The 14,440-nt window shown below is 54.9% G+C and overlaps 1 protein-coding gene across 1 annotated transcript in view; it reads right to left on the bottom strand.

The window, feature by feature from the left end:
* The window catches only part of IGFN1 (immunoglobulin like and fibronectin type III domain containing 1), a 47,155-nt gene extending 33,726 nt beyond the window's left edge, over nt 1–13,429 (bottom strand). The window contains exons 1-11 of the mRNA XM_032422077.1: nt 13,412–13,429; nt 12,810–12,918; nt 11,524–11,663; nt 10,490–10,589; nt 9,004–9,048; nt 8,677–8,722; nt 7,722–7,896; nt 6,715–6,828; nt 5,378–5,546; nt 3,930–4,202; nt 3,162–3,215 (exon numbers count right to left, since the gene is read on the bottom strand). Coding sequence (XP_032277968.1) covers nt 3,162–3,215; nt 3,930–4,202; nt 5,378–5,546; nt 6,715–6,828; nt 7,722–7,896; nt 8,677–8,722; nt 9,004–9,048; nt 10,490–10,589; nt 11,524–11,663; nt 12,810–12,918; nt 13,412–13,429 — 1,243 coding nt within the window. The remainder of the gene's footprint in view (nt 1–3,161; nt 3,216–3,929; nt 4,203–5,377; nt 5,547–6,714; nt 6,829–7,721; nt 7,897–8,676; nt 8,723–9,003; nt 9,049–10,489; nt 10,590–11,523; nt 11,664–12,809; nt 12,919–13,411) is intronic.
* Nucleotides 13,430–14,440: the final 1,011 nt, after the last annotated feature.

Below are 14,440 nucleotides of genomic sequence, written 5' to 3' on the forward strand. Positions count from 1 at the left end.
CATTCTCCCAGAACCCCCCAAACCATCCTTATAACCTGCCTCACCCCCTGACCCAATTCTCCCAGGACCTCCTAAGCCATCCCTATAAACTGCCCCATGCCCTGACCCCATTTTCCCAGAACCTCCCAAGCCATCCCCATAACCTGCCTCACCCTCTGATTCCATTCTCCCAGAATGCCCCAGGCCATCCTCATAACCTGCCTCACCCCTTGACCCAATTCTCCCAAAACCCCCCAAACCATCCTTATAATCTGCCTCACCCCTTGACCCCATTTTCCCAGAACCTCCCAAGTCATCCCCATAACCTGCCTCACCCTCCACCCCTATCCTCCCAGAACACCCCAAACCATCTTTATAACCTACTTCACCACCTGACCTAATTCTCCCAGAACCTCCTAAGCCATCCCTATAACCCACCCCATGCCCTGACCCCATTCTCCCAGAACCCCCCAAACCATCTCCATAACCTGCTTCACCCCCTGACCCAGTTCTCCCAGAACCCCCTAAATCATCCCTATGATCTGCCTTACCCAATGAACCCATTCCCTCAGGAGTTCCCAAATCTTTCCTATAGTCTGCCTCATCTACTGACCCCATTCCCCCAGAAACCTCAATACTATCCTTATAACCTGCCTCACCCCCTGGCCCCATCCCCCCAGACCCAAGACCCTTTGACCTTCCTTTATAAGCTGTTTTCCTTCCAATTTGCTGAGACCCTCGAATTCCCGATCCACCCCCAAGAACAGGCATGCCACAAGACCCATAAGTCTCTTGGCTTTCAGAACCGGCCCCAGCATGAGGAGCCAATGCCTCGGGGAAACTGGTATCGTCCCAGTGACCAGCTCTAGCTCCAGAGGCCCTAGCACCAAGGTCCCTGGTCCCAACCCCATCATTCACTTTGCCTCCTGCCTTCAGGTACCTTGGCTCCATGGCTCCTGCTTCCCCAGAGCCATCTTCATGGCCTCCTTCTCCAAAGGCCCCCAGAGCCCCTGAGGCTCTGAAGTCCCCATAGTCTCCAGTCTGGCCCCAAGGACTTATTCTTCCAGAGACCCCTGGTTCTGATTCTACATGTCCCTCCTCATCAGCCTCCATGGTTGCAGAGGCCCCAAGGCCACCTCTGCCCACAGACCCCACTGTCCCAGGACTCCCTAGGCCACCACTGGAATGATGCCTTCCCCCAGGGCCAGTATCCCCCTGGCTTTTGGATGCATCCCTGGCCTCTGGAGGCATCCTGGCTTCATCCATGGGCCCTCTATCAGGGCCACCTGAGCCACTCTTGAGATTAGCAAGTCTCTCAGACCCCCTTATTGCAGGACCGTAACTATCGTTGTTTCCAGACCACATTCCCCCAGGCACCCCTGAGCCATGCCTATAACCACCCCCTTCCTCAGACTCTGTTCCCCCAGGTGCCCCAGAGACAACTTCACAACCGGTGCCATAACCAGAGCCCATTTCTCCGGACACTGCCGAGCCATCACCATAGCCAGACCCGTTTTCAGGACCTATTCCTCTAGCATACCCTACACCATCACCGTACCGAGACTCCATTCTCCCGGGACCTCCTAAGCCATCCTCGTAGCCTGTCTCACTTCTGAGTCCTTTTCCTCTGGAGTTCCATGACCCATTCCAGAAATCTGGTTCAGAACCCATTGCCCCTGGACCTCTTAATCCATCAGTGTCTCCTAGTGTCCCCCCAGAACCCTGAGCACCCAGGCTTAGAGACCCAATTAGCCTGTGGCTTCTGGTATCCACCCCCTGACCAGACCCCATTAGTCCAGCCCCCTGGGTACCACCCACACCACCTTCCCCTTCACCAGACCCCAACATTCCAGGCCTGTGGTAGGCCCTGGTTTTGCTGAGGCTGGACCCTGTGTCATCCCAAGGACCTGTGCTCCCAGACTCTATTCTGCCAGCAACCTCTGCTCCCCACTGACCTGCTGGCCAGCCTTGGGAATACTGGAAGCTTCTGGAGCCATCCCCTGCCTCACCCAAGTCTTCTGCTGTCTCCTGGCCCTCCCTTCCTCTGGGCCCCTGTAGGCTCCTCTCCCAGCCCCTGGGACCTCCTGGGCCTGCAGGGCTGGTTTTGTAGTGCTTTCCCCTACCCACAGACTTCCCTGGGCCTCGATCAGCTGTCTGTAGTGACCCTTCAGCTTTGGCCTCAGGCCCCCCTTGTCCCAGGAGGAACTCTCTGCTACCAGGTATTAATGGTTCCTGGGAGTTCTTTCTTATAGATATCTGCCCTCGAGACTCCTCTGGCCCCCAGCAGCCCCCCGCTTCCTCATCATCAGCATCTCTGCCACCCTGAGAGCCCCAGGACTCAGGGCCTATGCCTGTCTTGGAGCTAGAAGCTCTTTCTCCAGGATATTCCTGGGCCCCAAGACTACCTGTCCCACTGCTGTCTCCAGCTTCCCCCACACCGGTCCCCCTGCTCCACACTGCCCCTGTGGCTCCTCTCTGTGTTTTCCTGCTCAGATCACCCCCTCCCTCCACCTCACCCAGGCTTTCCCCCTGCAAAATCTTCTCCATCACTCCCCCTTCTGACCAAGAGCCCTCAGGACTAGACTGGGATCCCCTCAGGGCTGTTTGTCCTCTCCCAGGTCCCAAATGAGCACTGAAGAGTTGTTTCTGGCTGTGCCTGTCCAGGGGACTCCCATGGTCCTCTCTGTACTCCTCTCCTTCCCCGCTGCTCCCCAGTCCTCCCACTTGAGGGTACCTGGACTCAGCCTCCCAACCTCCTGCTGTCCTACCACATCTGTCCCCATCACTGTCTCTGCCATGATCTTGCTGTTGACCTTCCATGAGACCTAAACCTGACTCTAGGCCCTCTCCCTGTACATAGGGGCTCCCTGGAAGGCTTATGCCCCAGCCTCCCTCTCTGTGGAGCTGATTTTCCCCAAAGGGAGTGACTGTGCTTCCCTCTGCTTCCAGAAAGCCCTTTCCTGCCTGCCCAGGGCCCCAGGCTGAGCCAGCTGCCCCATCACTCCCTATCAGGGAGTAGCCATGCCCACCAAGGCCACCTGTCTCTAGGCCAGCTGTGAACTGTAGCCCAGAAGCAGGCCTGGCCCCATTAAGGGAGCCCTCCAGCAGGCCCTGCTCTCTGGGTTCCCCTCCCTTGCCGCTGATGCTCCTGGAATCTTCTGCTTCTGAGGTCTGGGCTCCTTGGGCTTGCAGCTGATGGTCAGCACTTGCAGTCAGAAAGTTTCTATCCTTCCCTGCTTTGATAAGAGGTCAATGCCCCCATAGAGAGACAAAAGAAAAGACCTGTTAAATCAGGTCAAGTCACCCGTCTGACCCTAACTGCTTTGCCTGACCCTCAGTTTCCCCAATAGAGAAAAAGCTGACCATCTCAGAAGGAAGCCAGGGTGTGCCAGCTCATTGATAGATGAATCCTATCACCACCTCCCCCAGCCCTGTACCCATAGACACCCTGCCCTGCTATGTGGTTCATGAGGACTTTTGGAGAAAATACATAACCTAAAACTCATCCTCTTATCAAACTGCCATGAACAGTTTCATGATTTTTAAAAGCTCTATTTGCTCACCATCTGCCTTACAAATGTCCACTTTACAGTTTCCTGGGATCACCTTGAACCTAAATCCATAGGGGAATTTAAGGGTGTTCTTTGGCCTGACCCAGATTCTCATCCATAGTGAATCTGAGCCAAGGCCTGGCCAGGAGCCTCGGGCCATCTTGGATCTCTGCTCCCAGAGGCATTCCAGAGGCCCATGGAGCACACACAGCTGAGGAGGACCAGGCTGGCTGCGAGGGCCAGCACTGAGGTGGGTCAGGAATAGATCTTAGGAGCCTTCCTCATTCCCGGACAGTGAAGGAATCATCAAGAGAGAATGACTGACCAAGGGAAGCCCCTGGCCCTGGCCTTTTTCATGCCCTTCTCAGCCAGGGAACGACAGAGGTAAGAACCACTCACCTTCAACCACCAGCCAGGCAGTAGAACTGTGGAACCCAGTGCCCAGTGAGTAGGGGCCCATGTCTGAGAAATGGGCCCCCCTTACCACCAGCCTGTGGGTCAGCCCATCAGGGGACACAAACATTTCATATTTGTTTCTGGGCTGGAGTGGCCGGTGCCGGAAATTCCAGGTGGCGTTGGGGCAGGGGCTGGAGAGAATGCACTCGAAGACAGCATCACCCTGCTCTTCACAGTGCGCCTCAGCCAGCGGGACCACCACTCTGGAGGGGATGGCTGTCAGGGAAGCAGGAATGGGGGCGTCAGCTTGGCAGCGTGACCCAGCGTGACCTGACACAGCGAAGCCGGGAGCTCGGAAGCCCAGGTTCAGACCAGCTCAGCCACAGACCCCCTGTGTCACCTGGGGCAGGTCACTTCCTTACCCCAGGTGACAGTTCCCAACATAAAATGAGGGCTTATAATGAGGTTATGAACAGTAAGACTGTTTTCAGCTCTGGAATTCTGTAATCCTAAATCCAGAGATTATGTCTGGCGGTAAGATGGGTACATGAAGAAAACCGATATGCTGACTGCCAGAGCTTCATACATGATCTCTTATGAATCCTAGGACCACCTCCCAGACAGGTATTATTATTTCCTTTTTACAAGTAAGGAAACCCAGTCTTACCCAACTAAGAGGCAGCCCGGGCAGGATTCACACCTAGGTCTGGCTGACGTCAAAGGCCCTGCTCCTTCCCCCCTGCCACGCCATTTCTCGGCTTTTCAAAGCCCTGTCCAGGCATACCTGGAGACCTCATGCCCTCTTTCTTCCTCAACCTTGATTTAGAATCATGTTCTTTATGTTCTGTCTGCCCAAAGCTTTCTTCTCCAGGCCTCTCCTCCTCCCGGGAGGCCAGGTGTGGGGGGTGGGTGATGATGTGTACACAGCTACTCGAGGGGATGGGACAGAGTTTGATGAAAGAGGAAGGGACAGTTCCCAGGTGGGGTGGGGGCACGGGAGGCAGGGAAGGAAGAGGGCTGTACGGGGCACAAGGGTTCCGCACCTGGGTGGATCTTGTGCTGGGGAGTGTGGGAGGTGAGAGTCTGCAGCAGAAAGCAGTGAGGCTGTGGCCAGAGCCTGTGAAATTAGTCTGGATCTAATCTGGAGATAGAATCTCCGCGGCAGAAGGTCTGCGAGCAGGGGCGTGGCATGGACATTGTATGTCTGTGGCTGGAACTCAGGAGAGCTCAGCTCAGCATCAAGAGAACACAGACCTCGGACCAAGACTTTTGGAAAGCAGAGATCATTTCAATTTAACCACCTGGGTGTGCATTCCTCTCCCTCACAGTCTTTGCAAGGGGCGGGGGAGGCATATCACATTTATCTTCCCCACCCCCTCCCCCTGCCATGGCACATGGGCCCCCCTCCTAACAGATCTCCACTCCAGCTTCTGCAGGGGAAGACCACCCACCGCTAGCATCCAGTTCCGTGGAGAAGATTTCGGCATCCTCCACCTTGACCTGGTAAATGCCGGCATCCTCAGGCTGCAGGTCCCGGATCTGGAATTGGTAGCGCTTCCCCAGCCGCCGCAGACAGTGCTTGGTCTGGTTATCAAAGCTGTAGGGGATCATCTCGCCATCCTGAGGCCAAGAAAGGAAGAGGGAGGTTCAGGGCTTCAGTGGGGGCCCAGCACCTCCTGCCTCAACCTCACTCTGGCAGTTTTCTGCCACTGGCCCAGGCACCAGACAACATTGCTGGAACCACAGAGGAGATGAGGCGGGGGGCAGGGGCAGGGGTGGAGAGCAGGGGGCAGGGGCAGGGGTGGAGAGCAGGGCTCAGAGGCCTTGAGAACAGGGAGTGTGAGGTGAAGGAATACTGCCCTAGGAGGGTCGCTGACTCCGACAATGGAGTAAATAATCTGCACGTATCACACAAGAGACACCTGAGAGGGGGAGACCTCCGCTCAGATTGAGGAACCACCCGAGCAGCCCCAGGGCTTTACCAGGGGGCGGGGAGGCAACACCGAGGGCCCTAGGGGCCCCAGCACATTCATTCTCAGAGGGCCACAAGAAAGTACTATCAGGTATCTTTAGGGGTTCTAGAAAACCCAGTGATCCATGCACACGCCCCCTTTAGCTAAAGCCTAGATAGATTTGCCACTTGACAGATATTAACAACAGCTCGTCTTCAGTTGCCTACTGCGTGCCAGGCACTGGGTTGGGTACTTGGGGCACATCAGTGAATAAAACAAAGATTCCTGCCCCCCAGGGAGCTAAAATTCTAGGAGGGACACAGACAAATAACACATATCATAAGCAGATAATATAATGTATATTAGAAAGAGATAGAATTAGGGAAAAGAAGAAAAGAGAGAGGAAGATACAGATTCAGGGATGTAGGACGGGGCTGGGGGGACGCAGCACCCAGAGGGTGGTCAGGGGACATCTGGCTGCGGGTGAGGGAATTAGCCGTGTGGATACCGGGGAAGACCATGGCAGGCAGCAGGACCAGCTAGAGCAAAGAAACAGATGCAGGGGGGCGGGGGTGCACTTTCTCAGAATCCTCTTTTTACCCCTGGTGTCCTGGCTAGAGAACCTCGTTGCTCAGTGAGAGGTAAGAAGAGTCTATGAAATGTCTACACCAAAGTTTCACCTCCCTCCAATCAGGAACTCCAGGGGATTCAGGACTCACCATCTGTGTGCTTGAGTTGCTCCCAGAGGGGAATCCATGGGACCCATAGTTCCTCCCCCCAGGACCTGCAGCATCCCTGCCAGATGCCTCCCTCCTCAATGACTCCTCCAGCCTCACCTTATACAGGTGAATCTTGCTCCCGGAATACTTGAGATCCAGCTCCAGATCAAATGTTGCGACCCCCTCCTTGCTGACCCTGATGTGTCTCAAGTTGGAGACGGCGTTAACGTACTAGGGAAGACAAACGCACCGGGGGATCTCTCTGAGCTCTCTCTTCGGAGCACTCCAAACCCTCGGACCCCAGTCCCACCCCCCACTATGTCCCACTCGAGCATGCATTTGCCTATTTTACAGGTGGGAAGAAATTTTCCAAGATGAGACATCAGGTCAGGAAGCAAAGTGAGAAAGGACCCCAGGTGTCCATCCAGGTGCTCTGAGAACATGGTAGGACATTTCCGTTCATCTGCTATTCCGGCCAATAAAAAGTAGTTGAGCACCTACTGTGGGCAAAGCCCTGTGTTAAGGTCAATGAGAAGGCTTGGAGGACAGAAAACTGAGTCCCACGATGTTTGATGAACCACCTTCAAGGTGATAAAATACTATTTTCAGGATGGTGAAAACTAGTTGTTTTGCATTTCCAGAAGACAAATTAGACTAGTGCTATAGTTATGTTAGACCCAGGAAAGAACTGCCTATACCGTTTATAAGACACTGGGATAAGCAGGCAACTGTGAAATCCCCTCCACAGGAAGCCTTTAGAAATAAGACAGGTATCCCAGGTCTGGGGAGGATGACAGCGGACAGGAAGCCCTTGCCAGGCATCAGGCACTCAGCTAAGAGCTTTAAGTACATTCTCTAGTTCATCCTCTCCCTAACCCTAAGAAGCAGGTACAACTATAACACCCATTTTACAGGTAAGGAAACCAAGACACGGAGGCCCTAACTTGCCCAATGCCCCAGATTTTAGTATCTGAACCAGATTTCAAAGCCAAAACGTTGACTGGAGGCCCCGGTCCTTGGCCACACGCGGCCCTGGGAGCTGGGTGAGGGCCGGCCCTGCGCCAGGCCCAGCTCCAGGTGGGGGCGCCCGCGAGGCACCGGGCCGCGGGCCCCGGCGAGGCTACCTGCGCCATCCTGTCCTCGTGCTCCTTCCGCAGCTCCTTGAGCTTGCGCAGCATGCCCCGGTAGTCCACGATGCCATACTTCAGGCAGATCCGCTCGTAGTCCTTGCGGTCGGCCGTCATCAGAAGCTGCCACACCTGCTCCAGGTCCACCTTTTTCTTGGTGGGAGGCGGGGCCCTGGGGAGCAGGGCGGGCAGGTCAGAGACCAGGGGAGCCCCAGGAGCTGCTCCCCTGGGCCTGGCACCCTGAGAGGCTGTGGGGAGCCGCCTTCTCTGCACTAGAAGAAAGGGATGGGGAGGCTGGGCTCTGGGTCTGAGCACTGTGGGGACACGATGGACACAGAGATGGGCAAGGGCGCCCCCCACCCCAGTCCGAACTTTCAGGGGAGAAACTCTGCTCCTAACACCTTGTATTGTGGATCACTGAGAAAGATGGCCGGGGGGGGGGCGGGGTGTGTGTGGGGTGTGCAGATTATTCTGTTACTTTTTTTTTTTTTAAGATTTTATTTATTTATTTGTCAGAGAGAGAGAGCACACAAGCGGGGGGAGGGGCAGGCAGAGGGAGAGGGAGAAGCAGGCTCCCCACTGAGCAAGGAGCCCAATGCAGGACTCGATCCCTGGACCCTGGGATCATGACCTCAGCCAAAGGCCTCCACTTAACTGACTGAGCCACCCAGGCGTCCCTATTCTGTTACTTTAACACTTAAAAAAAAAATCATTGTTCTAGTGGAGCACCCCATTTTACAAACAAGTGAGTCAGGACCGGAAGAGAAGAGATGATTCATTCAAGGACACAGAGCTTAAAGGCAACAGAACTAGGGGGTCAGCGCTCTTTCCTCTTCCTATTGGCTACCTGCAGTCTAGCTTCCTAGCCAGTGGACGGGAGAACTGAGCCTGCCTTGCTCATGGATGTAGCTGGGGAGACTTCAACCCTGCCCCTGGATAGGCCCACACCCACCTCTTTTTCAGAAGATTTCGGTAGTCCATCAGCTCCTTCCTGAGGTCTAGAAAAAGAGCAGGAATGAGGCCCCAAGCCCAGGGTGGGATTCCAAGGGGCTAATGCAGGGCTTTTCTGTGGCAATGGGAGTGGGGTGGGTGTGTGGGGGGGTGGCAATCTGAGGACCTGTGGTCCATGGCTGACAACCGAGCTTTTGAAAGTTGCCCTCCTGTGGACTGGTGATGATCTGTAAGGTGTTGGTAGGGGCTTGGCCAAGTCAGGAGCACCAGGCAAGGAGTAGCCCATTCCCCAAAACCCAAGAAGATTTCTGACAACCCTTACACCTACCCTCCTGGGGTTCCTTGTGCCTCTTGCGATTCTTCCGAAAGCCAACTGGACCATCAGGAGAAGAGGAAGAGATTTATGTGGACAGATAGGGAGAGAAGCGAGACACATTGATGGTCTTCCTGAGAACCAACTGAGTGCCCCAGCCGTGTCCTCCCCACTGTCCAAAAGGGCAAGACAACAGCTCAGCAAGAGGGATGAGCGGAGGGTCCATCATAAGCTTTGATACCCAGAGCCTTAGCATGACTGATGTGGAGCTGACCTGATTATCATCACATGCGGGGGAGGCCCACTGACGTGTCTGCAGGGGCAGGGGGGCGGCAGAAGTGAGTGCAGAGACTGTGGCTGGCTGCAGGGGCAGCAGCTCTCCCATGCCCCCCAGGAGCTGCCATTTCAGGGTACGGGCCAGATGTTGCCCAGGTAGGCCAACACTGCTGTTTGAGCCTGCAGCCATGCCCAGTCCTCATTGCCTGTTCCCACTAGTAGGAAGGAGGCTGGAAAAGCTAAATCCTTGCCTTCCCAGTTTCCCTTGCCACCAGGAGTGGCCATGTGACACGGTTCTGGTCAATGAGATGTAAACAGAAGTCTCCAAGGAGCTTCTGAGAAAGCTTTTGCTTTCTTGATAAAAGGGCCAGCTGTACCTGGGGCCACCTCTTTCCCCTTCTCCCCACCTTGAATGTGGATGCAGTTGGGATCTGCAGCAGCCGTCTTATGACCACGAGGCTATAAGCCAAGCCAACGTCTTTGGGTGGCAGCTCAGTGGGACAGGAAACATCTGGTTGTCCTGTGACAGCGCTGAGCTGTGGTTTGAGCCCTGGGTTCCAACCTCAGGACTTCTTATCATGTGACATAATCAAGTGTCTATTTCTTGGGCTATTTGTAGTAGGGTTTTCTGTTATTCGTAGGCAAAAGCATAACCAGTTGAAAGACTAGATCTGCTTTCTCAAGAGACATGCCCCTTCCCGTTATTATATGTCAAAAATTAATTTAAAATTTGGAAACACTGTGCCAGGCAAAAACAACCCACCCCCACGTCTGAGAAAGGATTTGGCCTTCATATTACCTGTTTGCCACCTCTGACGTAGGCCTGCACAAAGTATCCTTTGTACAGTGGAGAAACTGGGGCCACAAAACTGGGGCCCCCCTCAAGAAAACGAAGCACATTGAAGGAGTTAGCAGAAGGTTCAGGACCAGAAACCGACCTCTGGGTCCTGCTCTCATGCTCCAGGGTTAAGAGACTATCATCCAGAGCATCTGCAGTGGGGCATCTGCTGAGTGTGTGCCTTTTAGACCACGTGCAGAGTTGGTATGTAAGTGCGTGAAGCCAAGGGCCCTGGGACCAGATGGGACAGCGAACTTGCTGTCCCTCTCTCCTTTCACCCCACCAGCTGCCCGGCCTCTGAGGCCTCTGAGGGCTCTCTGAGGAGAAAGCCAGGGCCAGCACCCCAAGCACCAATGAGACAGGATGAGGGGAGGGGGTCGAGCCCACCTTCGATGACCAGGAGCCTCGTGGAGCACGTGGCCTCTCCATAGACGTTCACTGCGGTGCAGCGGTAAAGGTCCGAGTCCTCACCCGTCAGCTTGTTGATCTGCAGAGAGGCCAAGGCCGGGGGGACACGGCTAGCACCCCCTCCCCCCTTCCTCCACTTACTAGACATGGCTAAAGGTATATCAAGATGAATAAGACACAGCCCTTTCCTTACAGAGCTCACAGTCTTCATCAAGGAAGTCAGACCCCAAAACAAAAAGCGGGATCATGACAGAGAGTGGATGTAGCATCGGCAGGTTGGGGGAGGGCCTCTTAGCCAGCAGAGGCGATGTGGTGTAGCAGAAAGGCTGGCTTTTTGGGGGCAGGTGGATCTGGGACTACGTATGGTCTCCGTCACGTATTACGGGCTATGGGACCTTGGGTAAATTACCTAACCTCTCTGAACCTTAGTTTCTTATACGGCGAGAATAATAATGCCTCAAAAAGTAGTGAATGGTCAGGAGTAAATGATATCATCTATGTCAAATGTTTAGCCCAAGGCCCAGCACATAGTAGGTGTTCTGTGACTGGTAGCTCTAATTATTACTAATATTGGCAGCAGGGACAGAGTGCTCGCTAGAGGCCAGACACTGGTGAGATACCTCACGTAAACTTTTCATATTCATAACAACACTGTAAAGTAAGTACTGTTATCATCCCCGTGTCACAGATGAGGAAACGGAAGTACAGAGAAGTAAGGAACTTTCCAAGGCCAAGGTGGTGGGCCTGGGATTGGAAACCAGGCCATCCGGACTCCACAGCCTGAGTCCCTGAGCTCCAGCCTCCACCACCTGCCAGGTTATCAGCAGAGGTACATACCTGCAAGCCTGGCAGGTCCCAACCTGGCTCCAGCCACCTGGAGCCACAGGATGGAGCTGAGTGGGCTCAACCCCAGCTGGGAGCATCTACTCCTCCGGGGTTTGGAGGCTGCCAAGGAGCCCTTCAAGGGGACCGGGAGAGATGATCGTGGGTCGGGGGCGAGCTGCAGGTCCTACCTGTAGCATGTGCTCGTTGCTGCGGGGGGAGGAGGAGATCTGGTACTTGCTGGAGTTCCTGAGGGTACCTTTGGTGCTCTGCCAACCCACCTCGGGTTTGGGCTCCCCACAGACCACGGCCCGAAAGATGGCATTTTTCCCTGTGGCAGGAGAAGGCGGTCAAAATATTGGCAGCTTGGGGGAGGGCTAAGAGTATACTTTATTGGGACTTTAATTTGTTGTTCTCACTGCTCTAGGTATTTCCACTGCCCATTCCAAGAAGGGTGTCAGGCCTTGGTGCCCTGACTCAAGGAGTCTTATGATGCCAGGCAGAGAGCAGCAGTTTCCAGGCACCCAGAAGACAGATCCGCACCCCCCCCCCCCCCGGCTTCTGTATCACAGAGGGTGGGCTCCTTGAGGAAAAGATGCAGCTGGACTGTCCATGGTGGAAGGAGAGGCAAGCAGGGCTTGGGGTGGAAGGGTGCATTTCTTTGCACGTAGGTGAGGGAGGAGTCTGAAGGACCTCCCAGGACTGGGAAGGGGACGAGTCTTTTGGGGGTTCCGTGTCCACTTTCAAGGCGGGATGATCCCGAGACACAGGGTTCCAGCCTCAGAAAAGAGCCCAAGCTCCATGTGTGGCATGGAAGGCCGGGAGCTGCCCACCCTCAAGAGATCCCTTGGGCTCCTGCCAGGGACATCTCCATAGAGAGCAGTACAGAGTGAAGACCCAAGGGCCCTCCACAGTGATGAGAGACAATTGCCCATGACCTTTGTATTTTGAGTGAGGACTTAGAGTCAGATTTAGAAAAATAAAGTGCCATTCTTTTTCTTATACCGAAATGATGTAAATTGCAAAGTATTGTAGGAACCTGTGCTGGGAAAAAGAACACCAATTCTCACCCCTTCCCCCAAAAGTCTTTGCTCCCATCACTTTCCTGGGCACTTTTCTCATGTGGCCCAAAAGAACTTCATTTTAACAGTGTCTACAGCGACTGCTCAGAGGTCAGGAGAGGGGAGGGGAGCTCGGCAACACCACCACCTCTCCCGCTCCCCAGTGAGCATCCCCCACGCTTGTTCCCAAATATTTCTTGTTTCAGCATACCCTAGTATGTCTTCACTCCCTTTGCCCATTCTGCCCCTCAGGTCCCTGGCCCTTCTGGGGACCCAGGCAGGCAGGCACCCCAGAAGCAGAGGGAGACATGGTGTGGCCTGGTGCTGGATGTGGGGGCTGGGAGGCCGGCTAGGAAGGATGGGGGTGAGCCCCCTCCACCGTGCAGACTCTCAGCAGCTCCCCTCCCGGGTCTCACCTTCCTGCAGCGCCAAGGCGACGGGCTTCTGCTGGAAGTCTGGTGTGCTGCCGCCTTCGGGGATCTCCTCCACCAGCTGTCGAATGCTCACCCCATGAATGGCGGACTTCTTTGGGGGCTTCTCTGGAGAAGGTGGGAGAAACGGAGATGAACCTTCCCTACTCTTCCTCGTGGGTGACCCTTTAACACAATGGAGCCCTGATGCATGCATCCACAGAACGTGAGCCCCTCCCCACTCTCCCACCATTGGGCGGGATTGTCTCTCAGAGCTCCTGACTTGAGCAGGGCTTTTGAATTTTCTAGTGGAATTGGGCAGTGGTCCTCCAGCAGTGTGAATGGAGCCCCTGGGAAGTGGGCAGGGGGCACCCAGGGAAGACCCTGGGAGCATCACTGGGGTAAAGTCGGAGAAGGGAGAATGGGAAGGGGCTCCGCATTGGGGCTGTGCATCCTTTATTCAGGAAAACAAGTTAAAACCCAAAGCCTAAACTGGAAAAAACAAAGAACCAGGCAAGTTCCCGAAGATCTCTGAGCCCTATCCTTCCCTCATTTCCACCCCGTGAGGAACGCCAGTGAGGGACTAGGACGGGGGAGGGGAGGTCAGCTCTTCTCTCACCTGCCATAGTTTGGGTGCCTCTTTGGTTACTGAGGGTGGCAACTGATCTCCTGAGAACAGAAGACAGAATTGCTTATGAGAGTGCAGGCTGGTCTTACCCCATCTCCCCACACCATCCGTGCTTCGGCTGGTCTCTGGCCTGGGAGCTGGGTAGAGTTGCTGCCCCCTGAGAGCTTGTCTAACCCCACCTAATGGTATTGATCGGTGTCCTGCAAGTCTCTGCTCCAGCAAAACCAACTTCCCCGAGACAGGGAGACGGTGGGTTGCTGCTCGGTTTTACCTTTCCCAAGTAACGGAGCCCATGGGGCTGAACCTGCAACCTGTGCTGGTGGCCTGGCCTTTCGGGTGGGGCCCCAGGCCTGATGGCCACTCAGAGGATGAGACACAGCTTCCCCAAACCTCAGGAAATCAAATGCCTGGCATCCAGGATTCCTTGAACGATTTCGCAGCCTGCCCCCTCTTGACTGTGGAATGTCAGTTTTCCAAGGATATTCTCTGGGACTCTTGGCTCCAACCCCAACTCTGAGATTTTCTAGCAGGGTCCAGCGGCCTTCTACCTCCCTCCCTCAACTAATCTGGAATCTTTCTGATCACCGGGTCTGTGGGGGAGAATCCCTTAGTTGGCTGTTCTTTAGCTCTTCTTAACACAGGCTGATAGGATCCTCATAAATCCATCTGCCCCCTTCCAAAGCCAGTGATTTATAGCGTCAGGTGAAAGAAATGCCCTCCAGCTTCTCCCAACCATCATCACCACTGTCTCCCCCTGATTTTCTCACAATTGCATCCTTCCATCATGGCTGCTGGGGAGTGCCACCCCGGGGAGAGAGGGGGCTTGGCTCTGGGCTGACATGAGAGCCTTGGTGAGAGCCATGAATTGGAGGGGGATGGGGGGGATGTCTTGAAAGAGTTCTTCAGCAGTCCCACCTCCTGTGCGGCTGGCCCGTGGCCAAGGGTTCCATTTTGAAGATGCCATTCCCTGCCCAAAGAGCCTTGCGTTCAGGATAGAATCACACATGAC

This window comes from Phoca vitulina, unplaced genomic scaffold (genome assembly GCF_004348235.1).
Source record: "Phoca vitulina isolate PV1807 unplaced genomic scaffold, GSC_HSeal_1.0 scaffold26, whole genome shotgun sequence".
Lineage (NCBI taxonomy): Eukaryota > Metazoa > Chordata > Mammalia > Carnivora > Phocidae > Phoca > Phoca vitulina.